Genomic DNA, 26229 nt, shown 5'->3' with positions numbered 1-26229 from the left:
TTTGATGTGCTGTTGCACCCAGTTTGCCAGTATTTTATTGAATATTTTGCTTCGATGTTCATCATAGATATTGACCTGAAATTTTCTTTTTTAGTTGTATTTCTGCCAGGTTTTGGTATCAGGATGATGTTCATCTCATAAAATGAGTTAGGGAGCATTCCATCTTTTTGTATTGTTTGGAATAATTTCAGAACGAATGGTACCAGTTCCTCTTTGTACATCTGGTAGAATTCAGCTGTGAACCCATCTGGATCTGGACTTTCTTTGACTGGTAGGCTATTAATTGCTGCCTCTACTTCAGACCTTGTTATTGGTCTATTCAGGGATTCAACTTCTTCCTGGCTTAGTCCTGGGAGGGTGTAAGTGTCCAGGAATTTATCCAATTCTTCTAGATTTGCTGGTTTATGTGCATAGAGTTATTTGTAGTAATCTCTGATAGTAGTTTGTATTTCTGTGGAATCCATGCTGATATCTCCTATATCTTTTTTATTGCATCTATTTGATTCTTCTCTCTTTTCCTTTTTACTAGTCTGCTACCAGTCTATCTATTTTGTTGATCTTTTCAAATCACAAGCTCCTGGATTTATTGACTTTTTGAAAGGTTTTTTTTGTGTTTCTATCTCCTTCAGTTCTGCTCTGATCTTAGTTATTTCTTGTCTTCTGCTACCTTTTGAATTTGTTTGATCTTGCTCCTCCAGCTCTTAATTTTGATGATAGGGCGTTGATTTTAAATCTTTCCTCACTTCTCATATGGGCATTTAGTGCTATAATTTTCCCTCTAGATACTGCTTTAAATGTGTCCCAGAGATTGTAGTACATTGTGTATTCATTCTCATTGGTTTCAAATAACATTTTTATTTCTGCCTTCATTTCATTATTTATCCAGTAGTCATTCAGGAGCAGGTTGCTCAGTTTCTATCTAGTTGTCTGGTTTTTGACTGAGTTTTTTAATCCTGAGTTCTAATTTGTTTGCACTGTGGTCTGAGAGATTGATTGTTATAATTTCCAGTCTTTTGCACTTGCTGAGGAGTGACTTACTTCCAATTATGTGGTCAGTTTTAGAGTAAGTGTCATGGGGTTCAGAGAAGAATGTATAGTCTGTGGATTTGGGGTGGAGAGTTCTGTAGATGTCTTAGGTTTGCTTGGTCCAGATCTGAGTTCAAGTCCTAGATATCCTTGTTAATTTTCTATCTCATTGATCTGTCTAAAATTGACAGTGGAGTGTTAAAGTCTCCCATTATTATTGCGTAGGAGTCTAAGTCTCCTTGTAGGCCAATAAGAACTTGCTTTATGTATCTGGGTGCTCCTGTATTGGGTGCATATATATTTAGGATAGTTAGCTCTTCTTGTTGCATTGATCCTTTTACCATTATGTAATGCCCTTCTTTGTCTCTTTTGATCTTTGTTGGTTTAAAGTCTATTTTATCAGAGACTAGAATTGCAACTCCTGCTTTTTCTTGCTCTCCATTTGCTCGGTAAATTGTTCTCCATCCCTTCATTTTGAACCTATGTGTGTCTTTGCACATGAGATGGGTCTCCTGGATACAGCACACCAATGGGTTTTGACTTTTTATCCAATTTGCCAGTCTGTGTCTTTTGCTTGGGGCATTTCGTTCATTTACATTTAAGGTTAATATTGTTATGTGTGAATTTGATCTGGCTATTTTGATACTAGATGGTTGTTTGGCCTATTAGTTGATGCAGTTTCTTCATTGTGTCAATGGTTGTTACCATTTGGTATGTTTTTGCAGTAGCTGGTACTGGTTGTTTCTTTCCATGTTTAATGCTTCCCTCAGGAGGTTTTGAAAGGCAGGCCTGGTCATGATAAAATCAGCAATTGCTTGTCGGTAAAGAATTTTATTTCTCCTTCACTTATGAAGCTTAATTTGGCTGGATACAAAATTCTGGGTTGAAAGTTATTTTCCTGAGTAACCACCACCACCTTACCTCTTAAAGCTAAGAACTTGGAAAAGCAAATTCACTGTCATAGATGCATGTCTGTGCAGCTTAAGTGAGATTTCAGCAGACCGTGTGTGTGTGTGTGTGTGTGTCTGTCTGTACATGCATATGTGTTTTAAACAGTGTCTCGCTGTGTCATCCAGGCTAGAGTGCAGTGACACAATCTCAGTTCACTGAAACCTCTGCCTCTCAGATTCAAGTGAGTCTCCTGCCTCAGCCTCCCAAGCAGCTGGGATTACAGGCAATTTCTGCCAGAAACAAACATGTGAAGACATCACAGGAATTGCCTGCCAGTCCCTCAGCCTTGAACACATCACTCATCCTTCTGCTGAAACCAATGAAAAAGTGGTTTCTCAGTGGACCCAAGATGGCCAAATAGAAACTGCTCTAGAGTGCAGTTCCCAGTGACAACAACACAGAGGGTGAGTGATCACCACATTTCCAAACAAGTTTTTGTTTGGAATCTCCACAGACCAGGAGATTCCCAGGCTGAAAAGTGCCACGAGTTTCCAGCATGGCTGTTGCAGCTGGCGCAGTGGGTCTCCACACAAAAACTCATACAAATCTGGGTGGCAGTTTCAACTGGCACCTGGAATGCCTGGGAGACAGAGTGCCCATTCAACTGAGAAAAAGGGGGCTGAAACAGGGAGCCAAGTGATCTTGTTCGGCAGGTCCCATCTCCACAAAGACCAGCAATCTGAATCGTTCTGGATTGAGAATTTCACAGGAAGTGCAGCTGGACCTGAGATGGTCCAGCTCTCTGGGGGGAAGGGTGTTTGCCATTACTGAGCCAGTCTACCACTACCAAGGCAGTCCACCATTACCAAGGCTATCCACCATTACCGAGGCAGACCATCATTAATATACCTCTGAAAACAAAACTGCAAGGAAGTTCACACAGCAGCTGAGCAGAGCCCACAGCAGTTCAGCAACACCTCTGCTGGCAGACTGTGACTAGGCTACCTTCTTGCTGGGCAGAGAATCTCTGAAAAAAAGGCAGCAGCATGTCAGGAACTTATGAATAAAGCCCCACCTTCCCAGGACAGGGCACCTGGGGAAAAGGTGGTTATGAGTTCCACTGCAGCAGACTTAAATGTACCTGCCCAGCATATCTGAATGGAACAACACAGCTCCCAGCACAGCACTTGAGCTCCTTCAAGGGATAGACTGTCTTCTCAAGCAGTTGCCCAACCCCCATATATCCAAAGACACCTTATAAAGGAAAGCTTAGGCTGACATCTGGCAGGTATTCTTCTGGGATGAAGATAACAGAAGAAGAAACTGGCAGCAACCCTTACTGTTCTGCAGCTGCTGCAGGTGATCCCCAGGCAAGCAGGGTCTAGAGTGGACCTCAAGCAGTCCTACAGCAGAGGGGCCTGTTAGAAGATAAACTAAAAAACAGAATGAAATAACTTCAGCATCAACAAAAGGGACATCCATTCAGAGACCCCATCCAAAAGTCACGACCTACAAAGACCACAGGTAGATAAATCCACAAAGATGGAAAGAAACCAGCTCAAAAAAGGATGAAAACACCCAAAACCAGAATGCCTCTCCTCCTCCAAGAGATCACAACTTCTTGTAAGGCAGACCAACATTCAAGTCCAGGAAATACAGAGAATACCACAAAAATATTCCTCAAGAAAGCAGACCTAAGGCATATAATTGTCAGATTCACCAGGATTGAAATGAAGGAAAATATGCTAAGAGCAGCCAGAGAGAAAGGTTGGGTAACCCACAAAGGGAAATCCATCAGACTCACAATGGATCTCTCAGCAGAAACCCTACAAGCAAGAAGAGAGTTATATTCAACATCCTTAAAGAAAAGAACTTTTGGGGAGTGAAACCAATACCTGGCTCAGAGCAGCAGCCAGGTGAGATTGGCTGAGGTGTCCCTGGACAGTGTCCTTCCACCTGTCCACAAGCATGGGGAACATCTTCGCCAACCTCTTCAAGGGCCTTTTTGGCAAAAAGGAAATGCGTATCCTCATGGTGGGCCTGGATGCTGCGGGGAAGACCACTATCCTGTACAAGCTAAAGCTGGGTGAGATCGTGACCACCATTCCCACCATAGGCTTCAATGTGGAAACCATGAAGTACAAGAACATCAGCTTCAGTATGTGGGACATGGGTGGCCAGGACAAAATCTGGCCTCTGTGGCACCACTACTTCCAGAACACACAAGGCCTGATCTTCGTGGTGGATAGAAATGATAGAGAGCATGTGAATGAGGCCCGTGAGGAGCTCATGAGGATGCTGGCTGAGGATGAGCTCTGGGATGGTGTCCTCCTAGTGTTCACCAACAAGCAGGACGTCTCCAACGCCATGAACGTGGCCGAGATCACAGACAAGCTGGGCCTGCACTCCCTACACCACAGGAACTGGTACATTCAGGCCACCTGTGCCACCAGTGGTGACGGGCTGTATGAACGACTGGACTGGCTGTCCAATCAGCTCCAGAACCAGAAGTGAATGCAACCCCCTCCCTCTCACTCCTCTCACCCTCTGCTTTACTCTCATGTGGCAAACATGTGGCTCGTGGTGTGAGTGCCAGAAGCTGCCTCTGTGTTTGGTCACCATGTGCATCGCACCATGCTGTAAATGTGGCAGATGCAGCCTGTGGCCAGGCTGTTTATTTAATGTAAATAGTTTTTGCTTCCAATGAGGCAGTTTCTGTTACTCCTATGCAATATTGTTCAGCTTTTTTTATTGTAAAAAGAAAAATCAACTCACTGTTCAGTGCTGAGAGGGGATGTAGGTTTGTGGGCACCTGGCCTCCAGGAGTCGCTGTGTAGGGAAAGCTGGGCACACTCTTGGCTTTAGAGCTGTGTTAAAATCCATTTTGGTGGTTGGTTTTTAACCCAAACTCAGTGCATTTTTTTAAATAGTTAAAAATCCAAGTCGAGAACACTTGAACACACAGAAGGGAGACCCTGCCTAGTATAGATTTGCAGTTACAGCCTGGATGCCAGTCACCAGCTGTTCCCCCTTGGGAATGTGAGGCGGTGGCATGGCAGACCACGATCAATTCTGCATGGTCACAATAGAGATCCCACAACTTGCTTGTCCTTGGGTCACCCTGCATTCCATAGCCATGTGCTGGTTCCTGTGCCCCCATGGTTCCCAGGGGCCAGGCTGGGAATCCACAGCCACCCCACTCTCCTTCAGGCCACCTCACCCACCTTCAGGCAGCCTGTGGAAAACAGGGCCCCCCTGTCCCTCAGTCAGCATGTGGCCAGAGTGAGTCTGTCATCCCCACTGCTTGTGCTCGCTCAGACACTTTGGCAGGATGTCTGGGGTCTCACCAGCAGGAGTGCGTGCAAGCTGGGCAGGCAGTCTACCTAGACCCACAGCCCCCCGGGAGCACCCCACCTCCATGTGTGATGTAGCTTTCTTTTTCTCAGCCTGCGGGGGTCTGATTTGCCATCGAAAAAGACAACCTCTACTTTTTTCTTTTGTATTTTGATAAACACTGAAGAAGCTGGAGCTGTTAAATTTATCTTGGGGAAACCTCAGAACTGGTCTATTTGGTGTCATGGAACCTCTTACTGCTTTCAATACAAAATTAGTAATCAAAAAAAAAAGACAAGAAAAGAACTTTCAACCTAGAATTTCATATCCAGCCAGACTAAGCTTTATAAGTGAAGAAGAAATAAAACCCTTTACAAACAAGTAATTGCTCAGAAATTTCATCACCACCAGGCCTGTCTTATAAGAGCTCCTGAAAGAAGCACTAAATATAGAAAGGAACAACCAGTACCGGTCATTCCAAAAACATACCAAATGTTAAAGACCATTGATACAAAGAAGAAACTGCCTCAACTAATGGGCAAAACAACCAGCTAGCATAAAAATGCCAAGATCAAATTCACACATGACCACATTAACCTTAAATGTAAATCAGCTAAATGCCCCAATCAAAAGACACAGACTGGCAAATTGGATAAAAAGCCAAAACCCATTGGTGTGCTGTATCCAGGAGACCCATCTCATGTGCAAAGACACACATAGGTTCAAAATGAAGGGATGGAGAACAATTTACCGAGCAAATGGAGAGCAAGGAAAAGCAGGAGTTGTAATTCTAGTCTCTGATAAAATAGACTTTAAACCAACAAAGATCAAAAGAGGCAAAGAAGGGTATTACATAATGGTATAAGGATCAATGCAACAAGAAGAGCTAACTATCCTAAATATATATGCACCCAATACAGGAGCACCCAAATACATAAAGCAAGTCCTTAATGACCTAAAAAGAGACTTAGACTCCCACATAATAACAGTGGGAGACTTTAACTGTCAATATTAGACAGATCAACGAGATAGAAAATTAACAAGGATATCCAGGGCTTGAACTCGGATCTGAACCAAGCAAACCTAACAGACATCTACAGAACTCTCCACCCCAAATCCACAGACGATATATTCTTCTCAGCTCCCAATGACACTTACTCTAAAACTGACCACATAATTGGAGGTAAATCACTCCTCAGCAAGTGTGAAAGAACAGAAATCATAACAGTCTCTCAGACCACAGTGCAATCAAATTAGAATGCAGTATTAAGAAACCAACTCAGAACTGCAGAACTTCGTGGAAACTGAAGAACTGGTTCTTGAATATTCACTGGATAAACAATGAAATGAAGGCAGAAATAAAGAGCTTCTTTGAAGCCAACGAGAATGAATACACAATATACCAGAATCTCTGGGACATATTTAAAGTAGTGTCTAGGACTAAATTTATAGCAATAAATTGCACACATGAGAAGCAAGGAAAGATCTAAAATCGACATCCTATTGTCGAAATTGAGAGCTAGAGAAGCAAGATTAAGAAAACTCAAAAGCTAGCCAAAGACAAGAAATAACTAAGATCAGAGCAAAACTGAAGTAGAGACACAAAAAATGCTTCAAAAAAATCAATAAATCCAGGAGCTGTTTTTTTGAAAAGATCAATAAAATAGACCAATAGCCAGATTAATAAAAAAGAAAAGAGAATAATCAAATAGATGCAATAAACAACAATAGAGGGGATATCACCACAGATGCCACAGAAATACAAACTACCATCAGAGATTACTACAAATAACTCTGTAAGGCCAGTTGCCTCACCAGGAGGTTGGACACACCCACCTCTGCACCCAGCACCAGGCTCTGCACTTGGCACCCAGCTCTGTCTCATGACTCCCCTGGATGGCTCCAGCTGATGCAAGGCTCCTGGCTGGCTCTCCCATCGGAAAACTTGCCCAACAACCACTAACCAATAGCAGCCTGCCCTGTCTCAATCCCACTCCCCTGGAGTTCATCAGAGCACCCAGCTGTTGCTCGTTCCTTCTAGCCATAAAAACTCCACACTCCAGGAAGTTGGCACGACTTCCCTGGCCCCTTTCCCCAGGACCATGGAACCTTGCCCAGGAGCTGAATAAACTGGATTTTCATTTTCTTATACTGGCCTCAGTTTACTCATTTTAAACTCGGCAATAAACCTTACATTTGGTGCCAAAACCCCACCAGACTAGGAGCCTCTCACCCCAAGGTAAGACTTTTGTTGCCCATAACTTTTCCCACTGCCTGCTCTGTGGACTCCCTGTTCATAATTGCTGCATCAGAGACTCCTTCTCATCTCTTGCTGTGGACCCGGGGCCCCAGCCTTGTTCTGAGGACCCGAGTGTGGCAGAGACATCCCTACACTCTTGTCTTCTCCCCGTAAGGGGTCTCTCAGGGCCAGGAATCTGAGGGAGACATCCCCACCTTCCTGAACCCTCTCATAGTCTCAGGTGTTCAGTGGGACAGCCCAGGATGCTGAGCCGCCCTTCCGATCATCTTTGCAGCAGCAGCTAACGTTTGGATAATTAGAAGCCCATTTACTAACACCAAACCTCTGGCTCTCAATCTCCAACTCGCCTTTTGGTAAGCTGGCACCCGTCTAGGTACTTTTGCTTTCTCCTCCTGTTCCCTAGTAAGTGCGTGTGTGACTCAGTTTATGTGTAGTCCCACGGCTTGATGGCTACAGGGCTTGTGTGGGCCTCCACCTGTGGTTCCATGGAGATGTCATAAGGCATAACAGTGATTCACCTCAGGACCACGAGTTCTGAGGTGACCAGGCCCAGGGGTTATACGGGTACACCTTAGCCAAGACACCCCTGAAACATCCCTCTGGGGACGTGGCTGGGAAGACATTAGACTGGTCTCCCATCTGGGGGGCACCCACCCTTTGTTTGTGCATGTCCACTTTTCGCCCTTAGGCCACTGAACAGCATAAAAATATGGGCAATCAGGGGCTACCCTCCTAGCAGCCCATTTTATCTCTCAGTCAGCACCAGATATTAGGAAGAAACTGAAAAAGGCAGAGGAGGGCCCCCAAACTCCCATAAGAGACCTGGTGAACATGGCATTTAAGGCCTTTAATGGTCGAGAGGCAAAGGCCGAGGCCACCCGCATGGCCCATCTATAGCAACAGGTAAGCCTCCAAACCCAAGCTCTTGTAACAACTCTAAGGCCGGCAGCTTACCAAGCATCTGGTGTAGGGGGCTCATTAAGACCTGCCCAGACTGCTTTGAAGGTACCACACAGGCCCTGCTTCAAATGTGGCCAGGAGGGGCACTGGGACCGACTGTGCTCCTGTCCACCTCCAGCCCCTGGACCCTGTCTTATCTGCAAATGGACCAGACACTGAAAGGTAGACTGCCCATTCTGGACTACAGGCTCACCCCCTGCACCTCCATGTGAGGGGCAGGCTGGTCCAAAGAATGCAGTCCCTTCGTTTGAACTCCTTGGCCTCATAGATGATTGAAGTAGTGGGTAAGTCTATTTCCTTCTTAAGTAGACATAGGGGGCTACCTATTCTATATTGCCTTCCTACTCAAGACCTAGCATACCTTCCCAGGTTTCAGTCATGGGAATTAATGGAAAGCCTTCCTGTTCTAATCAAACTCATCCTTTAGCTTGTGTCCTCGAGGGACACCTCTTTTCTCACTCCTTTTTAATAATGCCCTCACGCCCAGTATGAGACATTCTCCAGATGGTGGAGGCCACTCTCCAACTCACTGGCACCCCACACCCAAGCCCATCATCCGCTCATCTCCTACTGCCACTCTTAACTGATGTCACACCCTGTCTTAACTCTTCACCCCAAACCCCTATCCCTCCTGACATAGTTAATCCCCTGGTATGGGATACCTAACCTTAACTAAAGTTATTAATGCCTCCTTCCTGTCACTTTGGTCCCGCAGTTAGAAGTGTCTTATCCCTCCTTCCACCCTCCCCTGATTACCGGGACAAATGAGCAGTTTTCCTCCCAATGGTCATTGGTCTCTCTCTAACATCCTGTCTAGCGGCAACAGGGCTGGGTAGTGGCGCCCTGGGCTACAGTGTCATTTCAGCTGCCCAAATAGAAGACAAGATCTGTGTGGCCATTAAGGCATCAGTCACCTCCCTGGCCTCCCTCCAGTGATAAATCACATCACTGGCCCAGGTAACTCTCCAGAACCGATGAGCCCTTAACCTGCTGACAGCAGAAAAGGGAGGTATCTGTCTGTTTCTTCAGGAGCAATGCTGCTATTACATCAATGGAACAGGCCTTGTGGAAAAAATGTTAACACTCTTTATCACCTCCAAGAGGACCTTCACAAGAAGCAAAATGCATCAGTTTCACCTTTCAACTGGTGGATCCCTATTATCATTCCCCATCATTGTTGTTTGCTTTTTATTAATGTTATCCCCTTTTTTCCTCAGGTTTTTACAGGCCCGCATGGGGGAAATTTCCAGGGTGGCCATAAGCTGCTTCACCCATATGTCAGACTCCCAACCAAGGCACCAGCGAACTGACCCTTCTCCTACACTCCCTATTCAGCAGGAAGTAGCCAGAAAGAAGCGGCATCCTATATCATCAAAAGGGTCGGAATGTAAGGCCAGTTGACTTGCTGGGAGGTTGGACACACCCACCTCTGCACCCAGCACCAGTCTCTGCACTTGGAACCTAGCTCTGCTGCATGACTACCCTGGATGGCTCCAGCTGATGCAAGGCTCCTGGCCAGCCCTCCCACCAGAAAACCCGCCCAACAACCTGCCAACCAGTAGCAGCCTGCCCTATCTCAATCATGCTCCCCTTGGCAATAAACCTTACAAACTCTATGCACATAAACCAGTAAACCTGGAAGAAATTGATAAAATCCTGGACACTTGCACCCTCCCAAGCCTAAACCAGGAAGAAGTTGAAACCCTGAATAGACCAATAACAAGGGCTGAAGTTGAGGCAGCAATTAATATCCTACCAACCATGATGAACATAGATGTAAAAATTTTAAATAGAACACTGGCAACCAATTGCAATGGCACATCAAAAAGCTTCTCCATCATGATTCAGTAGGCTTCATAACGAGGATGCAAGGCTGGTTCAATATATGCAAGTCTATAAATGTAATCCACCACATAAGCAGAACCAAAGACAAAAAAACACATGATTATCTCAATAGATGCAGAGAAGGCCTTCGACAAAATTCAACAATGCTTTATGCTAAAAACTCTCAGAAAACTAGGTATCGATGGAACATATCTTAAAATAATAAAAGCTATTTATGACAAACCCACAGCCAGTATCATACTGAGTGGGCAAAAACAGGAAGCATTCCCTTTGATATCTGGCAATAGACAAGGTTGCCCTCTCTCACCATTCCTATTCAATATAGTATTGATAGTTCTAGCCAGAGCAATCAGGCAAGAAAAAGAAATACAGGGTATTCAATTAGGAAAGGAGGAAGTCAAATTGTCTCTATTTGCAGATGACATGATTGTGTATTTAGAAGAGCCCATCATCTCAGCCCAAAATCTCCTTAAGCTGATAAGCAAATTCAGCAAAGTCTCAGGATACAAAATCAAAGTACAGAAATCACAAGCATTTCTATACAATAACAGACTAAAAGAGAGCCAAATCAAAAGTGAACTCCCATTCACACTTGCTGCAAAAAGAATAAAATACCTAGGAATACAACTAATAAAAGATGCAAAGGACCTCTTCAAGGAGAACTACAAACAACTGATCAAGGAAATAAGAGAGGACACAAACAGATGGAAAAACATTCCATGATCATGGTTAGGAAGAATCAATATTGTGAAAATGACCACACTGCCCAAAGTAATTTATAGATTCAATGCTGATGCATTTTGCTTCTTGTGAAGGTCCTCTTGGAGGCGATAAAGAGTGTTAACATCAAGCTACCTATGACTCTCTTTACAGAACTGGAAAAAAACACCCTAAACTTCATATGCAACCAAAAGAGAGCCTGCATAGCTAAGACAATCCTAAGCAAAAAGAACAAAGCTGGAGGTATCACTCTACCTGACTTCAAACTATACTGCAAGGCTACAGTAATCAAAACAGCATGGTACTGGTACCAAAACGGAGATAGAGACCAATGGAAGAGAACAGAGGCCTCAGAAGTAAGGCCACACACCCAAAACCATCTGATCTTTGACAAACCTGACAAAAACAAGCAATTGGGAAAGGATTTCCTGTTTAATAAATGGTGTTGGGAAAACTGGCTAGCAATGTGCAGAAAGCTGAAACTGGACCCCTTCTTGACACCTGACACTAAAACTAACTCCAGATAGATTAAAGATTTAAACAAAAGACCTAACATTATAAAAACCCTAGAAGAAAGCCTAGGCAAAACCTTTCAGGACATAGGCATAGGCAAGGATTTCATGACTAAAACACCAAAAGCATTGACAACAAAAGCCAAAATTCAACAAATGGGATCTAATTAAACTCCAGAGCTTCTGTACAGCAAAAGAAACAATCAGAGTGAACTGGCAACCAATAGAATGGGAAAAAAATTTTGCAATCTACCCATCTGACAAAGGGCTAATATCCAGAATCTACAAAGAACTAAAACAGCTTTACAAGAAAAAAACAAACCCACTCAAAAGTGGGCAAAGGACATGAACAGACACTTTTCAAAATAAGACATATATGAGGCCACCAAACATATGAAAAAATGTTTATCATCACTGGTCATTAGAGAAATGCAAATCTAAACCACATTGAGATACCATCTTATGCCAGTTAGAATAGTGATCATTAAAAAATCTGGAGACAACAGATGCTGGAGAAGATGTGAAGAAATAAAAACACTTTTACACTGTTAGTGGGAGTGTAAATTCGTTCAACCATTATGGAAGACTGTGGCCATTCCTCACAGACCTAGAAATAGAAATTCCATTTGACCCAGCAATCCCATTACTGGGTAAATATCCAAAGAATTATAAATAATTTTATTATAAACACACATGCACTCGCATGTTTACTGTGGCACTGTTTGCAATAGCAAAGACCTTGAACTAACCCAAATGTCCATCGATGATAGACTGGACAAGGAAAATGTGGCACATATATGCCATGGAATACTATGCTGCCATAAAAAAGAATGAATTCATGTCCTTTGCAGGGACATGGATTAATCTGGAAACCATCATTCTCAGCAAACTGACACAAGAACAGAAATTCAAACACCACATGTTCTTACTCATAGGTGTGTGTTGAACAATGAGAACTCACGGACACAAGGAGGGGAGCATCACATATTGGGGTCTGTTGGGGTGGCCAAGGGAGGGACAGAAGGGGGTGGGGAGGTTGAGAAGGGATCACATGGGGAGAAATGCCAGATATAGGTGACAGGAGGATGGAGGCAGCAAACCACATTGCCACATATGTACCTATGCAACAATCCTGCAAGATCTGCACATGTACCCCAGAACCTAAAGTGCAACAAACAATATATATATTTTTATATATTTTATAAATATTCAACATCCCTAAAGAAAATAAGTTTCTTTCAAAGAAATCTTCTTTTAAAGATAGTTCTTTTCTTTAAGGATGTTGAATATTGGCCCCACTCTCTCTGGCTTGCAGGGTTTCTGCCAAGAGATCCACTGTGAGTCTGATGGGATTCCCTTTGCAGGTAACCCAACCTTTCTCTCTGGCTGCCCTTAGCATTTTTTCCTTGATTTCAACCCTGGTGAATCTGACAATTATATGCCTTAGGGCTGCTCTTCTTGAGGAATATTTTTGTGGTGTTCTCTATATTTCCTGGACTTGCATGTTGGCCTGCCTTGCTAGGTTTGGGAAGTTCTCCTGGATAATATCCTGAAGAGTGTTTTCCAGCTTGGATTCATGCTCCCTGTCACATTCAGGTACACCAATTAAACAGAGATTAGGTCTTTTCACATAATCCCATACTTCTTTGAGGTTTTGTTCATTTCTTTTCACTCTTTTTTTTCTAATCTTGCCTTCTCATTTTATTTCATTGAGTTAATCTTCAATCTCTGATATCCTTTCTTCTGCTTGATCAATTCAGCTATTGTAACTTGTCTATGCTTTGTAAATTTCTTGTGCTGTGTTTTCCAGCTCAATCAAGTCGTTTATGTTCTTCTCTAATCTGTTTATTCTAGTTAGCATTTCATCTAACCTTTTCTTAAGGTTCTTAGTTACTTTGCATTGGGTTAGAACATGTTCATTTGGCTCAGAGAAGTTTGTTATTACCAATCTTCTGAATCCTACTTTTGTCAATTTGTCAAACTCATTCTCTTCGTCCAGTTTTGTTCCCTTGCTGGCAAGGAGTTTTGATTCCTTGCAGGAGGAGAGACATTCTGGTTTTTGGTGATTTCATCCTTTTTTCACTGTTTTTTTTTTCCATCTTTATGGATTTAATCTACATTTGGTCTTTGTAGTTGGTGACTTTCAGATGGAGTCTCTGAGTGGATGTCTTTTCTTTTGATGTTGAAGCTATTTCTTTCTGTTTTTTAGTTTTCCTTCTAACAGTCAGGCCTCTCTGCTGCAGGACTGCTGGAGGTTCACTCCAGACCCAGCTTGCCTGAGAATCACCCACAGGGGCTGCAGAATAGTAAGGGTTTCTGCCTGTTTCTTCTTCTGGTATCTGTCCCAGAAGGGTACCTGCCAGATATCAGTAAGAACTCTCCTTTATGAGGTGTCTCTTTGGATATACAAGGGTCAGGGAGCCGCTTAAGGAGGCAGTCTGTCCCTTATCAGAGCTCAAATGCTGTGCTGGGAGCTCTTTTGTTCAGAGCTGCTGGGCAGGGATGTTTAAGTCTGCTACAGCAGAGCACACAGGTGCTCTGTCCTGGGAACGTGGGGCTTTATTTATAAGTCCCTGATGTGCTGCTGCCTTTTTTCAGAGATGCCACGCCCAGCAAGGAGGGAGCCTAGTCACAGTTTGCCTGCAGAAGCATTGCTGATCTGCCACGGGCTCTGTTCAGCTGCTGTGTAAACGTCCTTGAGGTTTTGTTTACACAGGTAAGGTTAGAAGTGTCTCAGTAATGGCAGACTGTCTCGATAACAGTGGACTGTCTCAGTAACAGTGGACTGCCTCAGTAAGGGTGGACTGCCTTGGTAACACCAGACTGCCTCGGTAATGGCAGACTGCTTCAGTAATGGCAGATGCCTTTCCCCTCACAGAGCTTAACCATTCCTAGTCAAGCTCAAACTGCTGCACTGGCTGAAAAACTCTCAAGCCAGTGTGTTTCAGATTGCTGGTCTTTGTGGGTGTGGGACCCACCAAGACAAATCACCTGGCTCCCTGCCGTCAGCCTCCTCTTTTTCAGGGTAATGTGTGGCTCTGACTTGCAGGTGTACCAGGTGCCAGTTAAAATGGCCACCCAGATTTGTGCAGGTTTTTGTACTGGAAACTTGTGGCACTTGTAGGCCAGTGGGAATCTCCTGGTCTGTGGGCTGTAAAGACCACTGGAGAAGTGCAGGATCTGAACTGTAGTGCCGGAGTGGCTGTAAAAGTTCCCTGATGGCCTCTGTTCAGTAAAAAGGGGTGTCCTCTGGTCTGCTCCACTTACCTCGGTTGGAAATGCAGCAGTCACTCACCCTCTGTGTCGCTCTTGCTGGGAACTGCACTCCAGAGCTGCTTCTATTTGGCCATCTTGGAGGGGCTCTCCTCCATTCTATCTTTCTTATAGTTGGAGGGACTAAAAAGCTTAAAAGTAAATGATTAGGTTCCCTTGTATCTAAGATTCTTGGTGCAAACTAGATTATGCCAATTGGATATACCTATGCATCATTTGGGAGACAAAAATTAAGGTGAAGAAATTGTCCTGTTTCTTTTTCATTTTCCCTTGTCAGCATGCAGTGCCATGGAAATGGGAGCTGGTACCAGCAATGATCAGCAGTGATCCAGGATTTGTCAGCTTTCTAGGTGCTAAGAAATGATTGCTTACTTAATCAATTCCTTCTGACTTTCTAATCTTTGGATCACAGCTGTGGGTCCATTCTCCAGATTCCTGAGTGATGAGAAGATGTTGTCTGCTTCAGCTGCTTTATTACAGATTTGCTTTATTATAGATCTTTGGGATGTATGCTTGAACTCAGAGCACCCCTTATAATGTGACAGATTTTAGAGCCCTGAAATAAATTATGAACTCTTCTAGATGTCTTTCCTGAAAGTCCATCTTAGAATCCACTTCTTTCCCTCTAATAATTTATAAGCATCAAATTACATGTACTTGATCCATAATTAAAAGACATGGAGTATTTTTGTTTCTTACACTAAACACTGCCTGATGCAATGTATGACACGTATGCACTTTTTCAGTGTCTTAAACCATTCTTCATGTAGTGCTTCGCCTGTGTCTGTGCTGGCTGTTTCAACTAAGCCCTCGTAGGTAAAGGAACCAAGTATGACTTCCTAAAAGTCAGCTCACATTTTCCCTGAAAATAATTTGGTTTCCTCCAAAGCTTCTACTACCAACATTCTGTCACTGTCCAAGATATTCTAGGAATGTGTTGGCCAAAGGTCTTTCTCCCCTAAATCTTTTTAATTTCAGCTTAGTTTCTCATGTTATTTGCTATATATTCCTACATACACTTCTTTCTCTCAACCCTAATACTACTATTATGTTCAAGATATTTAATGATACATATTTTCTGTAACTTTAATGAAGCTATATCTTCCCTTTTTCATCTTGGGTGTATATAAATTTTATAGTAAAGCCCTCTACTTTGGGTTTCTGGTAAGAAAATAATAATAACAACAAAGTAGTTTTTCAATCTGATCTCTAATTCCTTTGTGGGGGAGATTAACCAATCAAAAAGGTGAATCAATGATTCTGAAGTAGATTCAGGAAAAACATCTTTCTTTGAAAAACAAAAAAGCCTACATTTCTTGTTTTTCTCTTCTCCACTTGGAATGTCATCAGGAATTTTTCTTCATCTTTGTCCTACTCTTCTAATCCTGAAAAAACTCAGAGATAGAGCCTATCAACACTGTAAGCTAAGACTCCCATGACAGACCACAGGACGGAAAAGCCCCTCCCACCTCAGGCCACCATGCCATGCGTAGGGTTCCAAGACTAGCATGCTACCTCCATAGCAGAGTAAGAACAACATCTCCAAGGAGCAGTGGGGGAGCACAAATATGTTATGGCTGCCCCAAACCTTTGTAATCGACACCTGTTTTTTTTTGTGTGGGGAAGGATATCCCTTTCTTTGGGGAACTGCCTCTCACACACTCCATGCCGCTTGTTGCAGGTATCACTGACAATATTCCACCATATCATAACTACAAGGTGGTCTTTAATTCAAACTAGGGCAGTCACTCTCTCTCTCTTTCTCTCCAAGGTGGTTACTGAATGGAGATCCACAGAGACTGAAGACACTGGAAATAGGCATCCATTGTGAGTGCTTGCCAGACTCTCCTGTGCGCCTTTGCTTCCTTTTCATCCTCAGACCCAGTTGTTTTGTGTTTGTTAGTCTCCTTTGTTTAAGTTTTTGAGCATGAATTTTATTTCTTTAAATCAGAGGACCATAACAAATATTTCCCTCCTCTACCCCTTTACTCCTTGCCTGCCTCCATTTCCTCTCTGAGTCCCACAGACTTGACAGGCAGGAAAGTTCAGCTGGATAATGCTATCATTTATTCATTCATAGAATTAATGAATCTATGTTTAACAAACATAGATTGAGATTTTACTACTGCCCTTAGCAGCTTCTATCCTAGAATGAGATACTACAATACCAATTTAAATTTAGGGAAAGAATTTTCAAGAAATAACATATGAATGTGAACTCTCTTGGAAAGAGCGTAGGTATTTTACCAGATAGAAAGAAGCAGGGAGTGTACTCCAAGCAAAGAAAGGAACTTTGGCAAAAGTGAGAATTTGTCTTGCCTTTAGGAACTGCTAGACATGTTAAACTAGAACGCAGATACAAATTGAAAAGTGATGAAAAATTGGACTGCAATGGTTAAAGATGGTAGATTAGGAAAGCCAGATTATTCTCTCAGAATGCTAAAAGAGATAAGAACAGATATTGCCAGATATCCCTGCCTCCATATTCTTTTTCTTTTTATGCATTAGCATTTGCAATTTTAAATTGGATATATCAATGCAAGAATACATTTCCCAGGGTCTCTCAATAGCTAGATGTGGCCACGTGACCACATTCTGGTCACTAAGTCGTGAGCAAAATTACTACATGAAAGTTGGGGCCATACCCTTAAAGGGAAGGCACTTGCCTTCTCCTTGCCTTCTTCCCCTTCTACTGGAAATGGAAACACAGTGATGGTGAGGCAGTTTGAATCATGTAGATGAGAGCAGAGCCTTGAGGTTGGGACCAAATAGATTGAAGATTCCTCCATCCCCAGTTCCATGTTCCACATGTATCTTACTCTTGGACAGTTACACAAAAATAAATATCAACTTTTATCTAGTGTATCTTCCCCAAACCTTTGTAGTAACAAATACCTGGTTTTTTTTTCGTGTGTGCAAGGGTATTCCCTTCTTTGGGCAACTGCCTCTCACCTACTTCATGCTACCTCGTTAGAGGTATCACTGACAATATGCCACCATATCCTACCTACAAGGTGGTCTTCAATTCAAATTAGGCTAGTCACTCTCTCTCTCCAAGGTGTTTAAAACTGAATGGAGACCCAAAGGGATTGAAGACATTGGAACAGGGCATCCATTGTGAGTGCCATCTAATTTAAGCCAATGTATAGTGGCCACCTGTCACAGCAGGTGAATCAGTATCCTAGGTGTGTCAAGAGAAAGTCACAGTAACATTTAAGACTGTGTGGCCCATAAGTCAAAGTTGGCCCATTTCTTTTTTCTGTATAGTCCATGAGCAAGATGATTTTTACTTCTTTAAATGGCTAGAAGAAATCAAAAGAAAAATAATATTTTATGGCATGTGAACAGTATGTAAAATTCAGTGCCCATAAAAAGGTTTTATTGGAACACAGCCATGTTTATTCATCTATGTATTGTCTATAGCTACATGTACAATACAACAGCTAGTTGGATAGTTGTAACATAGATCAGATGGCTCACAAGTCTGAAATATTTAACATCCAGCCCTTTACAGGAAGAGTTTTTCCAATCCCTGCTTTAGATGATTACTTCAATGGATGTAGCAAATTTACTAAGGACGAATAGACTAAAATCAAGTAAGAGCCCATCAGAGGGCTACCCAGCAACATTAGGTTAATAGAAAAGTAATCGTGGTTTTTGCAATTATTTCATACTTTTAATTGCAAAACCGTAATTACTTTTGCACTAACCTATTAAGTTAAAAAATAAAGGAAAGCAATTCAAATTAGTTATAGCAGGTAGGAAGAAACAAAATGGGGTATGTATTAAAGAACTATTTAGATAGTGGAATTAACACAATTAAGAAATTTCTTCCTAAAAGAGATATTGAGGACATAGTAGAATATGAAAATGGTCCTTTCTCCTACGTTCTATATGTATGACAAACTATTAAAATAAAAACTTTGCCCCACTCAAAGTTGATGCTGTCAAACCTCTGTTAGGAATTTTCCAGGGAAACTCAAATTCATCATAATTCGCTTCTCTTGAGTTTTACCAAAGTTTTTCACCCATCATATTTAAGTTCAAACTTGACCCACAGCAGAAATTTTCCTTGTGTTGTCTTTAGTGATAACACTTCTAGAATGTATCTTCCCATCTACTCTCATACAAAGGCAGCAATACAACTACCATACCATCCTCAAATGGCTTTGAAGATATGCTACTTACTTCAGACTTTAAAATAATGTTTGCCATTTTAAATTTATACTCACTGCCATAAATAATCATTGTGGAAACTGCAGAAACATTAACTTATACCATCATGCATGTACCTTCTACTATCTAATAAATAACAAAGTCATTACCTAGATACTGATATTTTAATCAATTAATTCAACTCAATCTTTCAAGATTTGTTTTAAGACCTCCTAATTAATGGTTAGACCAAAAACAAAACGCATATACTTCCCTCTGCCATTGCAGTGCTGATGTTTCATTTACACAGATTTGACTGTGACGTTAGAACAGAACTGTACTTCAGATCCACTGGAGATGGTGGGCATGCTGTTGCAGTTCATTCATCATTCATTCATCCATTTAAAAAGTATTTGTCACATCTTTACTATGTTCCAGGAGGTCTGGCAGACACAGGAAATAGCAGACAGCTAGGGCTTCCTTCCTTCAAGAGCATCTGGATTACAGAGGGATCCAAGCACTAGGCTGTTATAAAACTGTGGGATGAATGCTGAGCTACAGAATGGGGCCATGGACACAGAAGAGAAGCACCTAGCCCCTACTGGGGGATATGGAGGAAGGTTTCCTATTGAAGGTAATGGCTAAGCTGAGGGCTGGAGTATGAGTAAGAGTTATCCAAGAGAAAAGAGGAGAACACGAAAAGGAACTGCATGTAGACAGACTGGGCAGAGAGAGTGAGTATATGAGAGGCCTCTTGAATGATAAGTGCAGTCAGGGTCTGCCCCCAGGTGATATAGGGACCTCTCTTCCACCTCCTTCCTTGCCTCTCTTTCTGAAACAGCACTGCTTTTGAAGCAGGTATTCATGCAGTGTCTCCCCTCATCCCACCACACTCTTTCTGCTTCTAGATGCACTACTGTTCTGGTCAATGAAAGAAGCACCATGTGGCGAAAAACCAAAGTGGGCAGAGGGTATAGTGAGTGAGGCAAGCCATGACAAGGATGGTAAAAGTGTCAGATACTATCTGGGATTTCTGTTTCTTGGCCTTTGCCCTGTCTTGACACCAGCCCCCTTGACTGGTGAGTCCCTGAAGCATCCATACCTGTTCATTGCCTGGTGAGGAGTCCCTGCCTGTCACTGACACTAAAGAACATGTTGGCACACCTGTGCCCCCATGCCAGTGCCACTCAGGGGTAGACAGGAAATGAGTTTCCCGGCCTCTGTAATCAAGGGTTCACCATAACAAGTGGAGGAAAAAACATAGAGCATTTGGAGTTATTTTGTGATCATTGATCATACTGTAAAAATGAGAGGTTTCTCCTCATTTCTTGGTAAAAATGAAGTCTTGACTTTTTCCTTGAAAGACAATGTGCGTAAAATGTTTTCTTTGTGAGTCACATGGCCCAGGTTTGACTTTTATGATCTTCCAGAAGATGGAAAAACATATAAGAATTCCAATCATTGTGTTTTTGTTACCAGGAGGCAACATTAATCAAAAACTTAATTTACTTAATTACATTTCTTACTGTGTTTCCAATGTGAAGGGAAAATACTTGCTTCATTGTTTCAAATATTATATTTGTTTCACCTTTATTACATGCAATTTTTAAATATTCTATTTCCCTTTTTTCTACCTGTGGAACAATGATTTGTATTGTTCCTGAGTAATGTTTTCCATAACAAGTAAAGGAAAAAACATAAATTAAGAATTTCCTTCCAAGAATTGTAAAATAACAAAATATTTACTGAAAATTGGTTCATATTTGCTGGTGCCCTGGCAAGTTAAATTCAGAAACCATCCACAGCATGGGAAATAATATTGGTGACTTTTTGTTGAACTTTCTCAGCAGCCATCAACAAAATCCCTTTCTTACTCGATAGACAGGTGAGCTTGGACTTTAGTGAGTTGATATGGGAAAATAAAGAACATAGCTTATTTTTCTTAATAGTTTGAGACAACCTAGATGTAAGCAATCAAAACAAGTATTCATAGCATTTTCAAGTGGTGTCTTCATTAGACGTGTCTAGATACACACTGAAGAGTGAATACAGTGGTAGTTTTTCATACATAAGAGTAGTTAGATTTGCAAAATAATAATTAAGGGTGTGTACTTTGTACTTTGCTCTAAAAATAAAAAAGTTATAGAAGTTACAGGTATGCTACACACACACACACACACACACACACACACACACACACATAAAGTCATAGTCCTAGAATTGCTATACTTTAAAATAACAAAACAAATGTATACTCTGGGAAAAGAGCCTCTTTGTCTTCAGGAAAATCAGTATTCTAAACTAATTTTAATAAATGTGTTTTTATTAATTTCATATACAGTTGGCAAATGGGGCGGTTCTTTTTTGGCCTACTTTAATATGTAATTAACAATGATTGTAATTTGATATACTATTTATAGTACTTTTTAAATTATTTTTTAAAAGCATTTTATTTATTGCTTATTAAAAAGTATTGTAATATGAATTTCCTTAAGACATGTATTTTTGTAGATTATAAGGCCTTCTCTTTGAATGGGGCTTAATAGTTTTCAAACCCTTTCACCTACATGTTCTCATTTAATCCTCATAACAATGCTGTAAGACATTTAATTTTCTCTCCTTTTTACAGATGAAAAAACAGAGACTTAGTAAATAAGCTAGCCCAAAAGCATATAGATAAAAGTGACAGAATCAATATAGAAATCCATTCTCCTTACTCTATAACTCTTTCACTAATGAAACAAAGTATCAATCTAGCTGGTAACAAAATTATCACTAATTCTCAATTAGTGTAATGAGGTAATAAGCTTTCATTGTATCATTCATAATTCAGAGATGCAACTCTAGGGCCTGCACAAAAATGACATGATACCATTAAGATTACATGTACTAATTACATTCACAGTTTGGGATTTGGAAGCTAATTATTATCTGTTCTTATTTTTAGTTAAGTATTATGACTTGAAATTTTTGGTTGGATTTTGAAACATTTCAGGACCTCAAAATATTTTAGAGTGAAAAACTCAATTCACTGATCTTCTTCCATCTACACCTCATCCATACATTCCTCCTGGTATCATAGAAGTGATTCTTATAACATCTCCAATTCAGGCTTCTCATTCTTTGGTTATAACCTTCCCAACTTTGATGTTTTTTGTTCAACTAATTCTACTATGATCCTTCAAACTCATCAGGCCCTGGTCTAGGACACTCAGTCACATGCTTGTCAGTGCTCCAAAGTCTTCTAGGCTCCTTGACTTTTTGTTGCACCACCTAGAAAAATACCAACACTAATGTACCCAATTATCATCTTCCCTATGTCTTCTTCCACTTATCTGAATATCACTGGGAAAGTCACTCAGCAGAGCAACTTGTACCCATCAAATTTCATGCTTAACATCTTCAAATTTACTGTTAATAGTGCCCGGGATGTTTTTTAGATTTCTGTGGTCTACTTACCCCCGCCCACCTTCTGAACTAATTCAAAGCTTCTCCACTCAGCAGCAAACTTCAAACATCCCCATTTCCCCTACGTTTGGTCTCAGAAGGTGATCTGCCTTTTATTCCTTGGAGAGAAAATAGAATCCAGCCAAAGGAAGTTCTTTCATCCCCCTGCATCAAATGTACAGCTGTATCTAAACTTATTCTTTATTCTTTCCTTCAACAAATGTTTGTTTATAGAATGCTTACCACCTACACTCCAGATACTATCCTAAAAACTAGAGCTATACTCACGAACAGGACAAAGTTCTCTCCCTTTGAGTTACCTACCAGTGAACAAATAAGATAATTTCAGAGAGGGAAAAGTGCTGTAAGGAATGCAAGACAGGATAACAGCATAGGCAGTGACTTGGGTGATTACAGGAAATGAGACACAAGACAAAAGCCTTTCTGAGAAGCTAGCATTTAAGTTATGGCTCAAATGACTAGAGTCAGCCAGGGGAAAATCAAGAGGGAAAAGGAGGATTAAGGTCCCAAAGAAGGACAAGTTACAAGTTCAAGGAACCCCAAAACGGAAGAAAAAAACAAAGGTCCATGTGGCTGGAGTGTGATGAGCAAGGAGAAAATGGTATGAAACAGTTTCCTCTGCTCACTCATGCCTGAAGCTACAAGAAAGCAGATCTAGGTGCAGTCTTTCTATCTGGGTTTGGAACCCATGCCCTTTATGTTCCCAAGAACTCTCACTACTGAGGGACTGCATCTGTCTCTTCTATATTCCTCTCAATCTTACGTCTTTTCCATCACCATTTAAACATGCTCATGACATGAATATCTGAAAATGCATTCCCTTTTTTCCTCCAAATTCCTAGCCTATTCAAATACAAAGAAATGTTTATATTCATTATTCCCTTTCTTCCTATCCCACTCACTCCAATTTGTTTTCATACCAAGCCTTGGTGTGAAAGAAACAGCTTTGTGTAAAGTCAAAAGTGGTCTCCATTTCACTTGATCTTCCATCACCATTTGACCCTGCTGTCCTTGACCTTCTCCTTGAACTATTCCTTTCCCTTGCCCTAATGACCCCCTACATTTCTGGTCTTGTTTTTATCATTGAACAGGTGGCTCAGTCTCAGCAATGTTTACAAACATGTCCTTCTCTATCCTACCAATACCAGTGGCATTAGAAACATTAGGAGGCTGTCACTGAGCATGCTTCTGAGTCTCACCCCCTGGATTTCTAACGCTGTAGGTCTATTTGCAATCCCAAGAGATTCCCAGGGAATTTTCATGCTGCTGAACAGGGGACTATACTTTGAGAACAACTGTGTTAAATATTATAGTTCCTTCAGGTTTTGTCCTATCTATCCTCTCTTTCCACTTTCTACTCTTTCATGCATACCCATAGCTTTAGTTACCATATTTTAATGACACAAAAATTGATATATTCATCTCAGACTTCTTGTCTTAGATCTAGATCCAGCTGGAGTCAAAAGTCTCCATCTGTGTGCACTGAAGTTATCCCAAACTCTATGGATGCCCCCAAATGAATTTGTAATAAACCAGTTACTTTTCCAGGGTTCTCTGTCCATTTTCTTATGGAAGTCAGAATCAAAGAGCCATCCTTAACACTCCTTCTCATTTACTCCCACCCCCATATCTCAAACTATATTAACTCCTGTATAACTTACTTCCTAAATATTTTTCCACATAATTGTTCATGGCTACCCAAGTACTTTTTTACCATCCTTGTCCAAGCTGTCATCCTCTTTCCTGGACCACTAGCTATATCAGTCTCCTTGCTTTCTTCAAATCCATTCTTCATATTAATATTTTATGTTAATATTTTAATATTAATATTTTACCCAGAGTGATGGCTTCAATAGGCTTTTGACACCCCTCTGCCTAAATTTCAGTGGTTTCCTATTGTTTGTGGGAAAAATTCTTGTGGCTTCCATGGGTTTGATGTCTGCCTATCCCATGGATGTACTCATCTCCATTTTTATCTCATTTCATCATGCTCCTTCTCCATGCGCTTCAACAGTTTTCTAAAGCACTATGCTTCTTTGGTTCAAGACCTTTTGCACATTTCCTACTAAAAATTGTTATCTTGCATTCTCCTTCTCCTAGAATTCTTAGTCACTCCTCATATTCTCTGATCACCCTCCCCAGTTAAGGTCAGTTTCTTCTGTTACATGCTTCTTTAGTACTAGGTATGGTTACTTCAAAGTAATTTTCACACTTTGCAAATATATACTTATTTATGTGGATGTTTCATTAAAATGTGTTTCCTTCTAGTCTTTAAACTCTATGAGTTAAGGAGTAGCCTCTGTATTTTCTCACTAGGACATCTCCAGGGCCTATCCAAAATCAATAAATATATGTTGAATAAATAAATACATGAGATTGACTGTTTAGTTTTTAAACAGGGAGTCTATCCTTGTTTACCTAGAGAGCTTTGTTCTAAGCCTTGGGAGCCCTTCTTTGGCATTAGAATTTCATTAGCTGGCATCAGCATCTTAGTTATTGTTATGCAAAAACTACTATGTGTGTATCCCCAAAGGCTGTATTTTGCTTAGACTCTCGTAGGAAATGTGAGTGTGCACACAGGCTGTGAATATTTAATATTAACTGACCTCCTACTGTGTCGCTCAGAAAGCAACTTAGGATTTGCCACCACTCTAATTTTCTTACTAATAATGTATCATGACTTCCAAACCCTCAATGGGGTTACAGCAGCTGTTAGAGAATACAAGAAGTAAAATTTGATTGTGCATGGAAAATTGGCCTGCATATGAGACAAATAGCTTTGGTTTCTTTTCTCCATTTACTGTACTACAATTATCTGAAATCTCAACCTCATTGGATTGCAAAAAACTGCAGCAGCTTTAATTAATGCTTTTGCCACTGTTCGTATTGATGATTGCAAATGTCTGTGTGTCTCTCTAAATGCTGTTTCTGAGGGTTCTGGATGTTTCAGAGAACCTCCGCTGTTGCTGCAAGAGAGAGCTCATTAAAGCTTGTGTAATAAATGACCTCTCTGCTCTTCTTTCTCCAAGTTTAATATCAATAGGACCCATGCTGATTTCAGAGCACATCCTGCTCTTGTTTGGAAAATCTGAGCTTTTCTACAATTTATTTTTTGTGTTTCTAGTGATCAATTCAAATTTCTTTTGCAACTACATCATTTAGGTAATACATGTATAAGCTTCTTGCAAGCACTATGCCCAGAATACCATTTTAAGACTTGCTAAGCCACATCATCAATTACAAATAAAACCTCAGCTATATGTTTTAAAAAAACAAACCTAATACTGCTTTCAGAAATTTTTTTTTTACTAGTTCATGCTGACTTGTTTAGGAAAAATATGAGAACTATAAAATGCACTATTTAAATTTTCAAGTCTTCTGTAGCAACCCTTTTGCAGTCCAATTAGGACCAATAGGTTGTGAAATGCCTAAAGCAAATCCATTGTCACTTAACTACCTTTCTTCTGGATCTATATTGCACTGACTGGCAGAAGATTCAATCACCATATAGTTGATGGGGACTAATGATTTGATAATGCATTCATGTGTCAGATGTTAGGTATACAGTATGACTGTGAGAACTACAAAGAAGAAAAGAAGAAATGTTTGCAAATGTCTTTTTCCCTCCTCTCCCCAGGGTAGTGTCACTAACAGAGCAATCTCCAGTTCATATAGGTGGTGACAGAAGAGGGATCCTGTAGCATCAAGGGCTCTTTTGCAATGATTTCTATCTAGATTGCAGTCATGAGGGGCCTTGTTTATCTACTTTGTGTATGAGTGGGAATA

General features: G+C 41.1%; 1 protein-coding gene across 2 annotated transcripts; it reads left to right on the top strand.

The window, feature by feature from the left end:
• Positions 1-3859: 3859 nt before the first annotated feature.
• LOC100401028 (ADP-ribosylation factor 1-like) lies at positions 3860-4479 on the top strand. 2 transcript variants are annotated; one of them, XM_054239254.2, is made up of 2 exons: positions 3860-4033; positions 4145-4479. In XM_054239254.2, the coding sequence occupies exons 1-2, from the start codon at positions 3886-3888 to the stop codon at positions 4429-4431; spliced, it is 435 nt and encodes a 144-aa protein (XP_054095229.1). In that variant the 5' UTR covers positions 3860-3885; the 3' UTR covers positions 4432-4479. The 2 variants fall into 2 exon arrangements, with proteins under 2 accessions (XP_054095229.1, XP_035114449.2); XM_035258558.3 differs by having other exon boundaries at positions 3860-4479.
• Positions 4480-26229: the final 21750 nt, after the last annotated feature.

The sequence above is a fragment of the Callithrix jacchus genome, chromosome 9 (assembly GCF_049354715.1).
Source record: "Callithrix jacchus isolate 240 chromosome 9, calJac240_pri, whole genome shotgun sequence".
Taxonomy (NCBI): Eukaryota; Metazoa; Chordata; class Mammalia; order Primates; family Cebidae; genus Callithrix; species Callithrix jacchus.
The sequence above is the reverse complement of the archived record's forward strand: the minus strand, read 5'-3'. Positions and strand labels throughout refer to the sequence as shown.

Excerpts from the sequence above, each read along its gene's own strand:
- LOC100401028 (XM_035258558.3), top strand. The coding sequence starts at position 3,886 with ATGGGGAACATCTTCGCCAACCTCTTCAAGGGCCTTTTTGGCAAAAAG.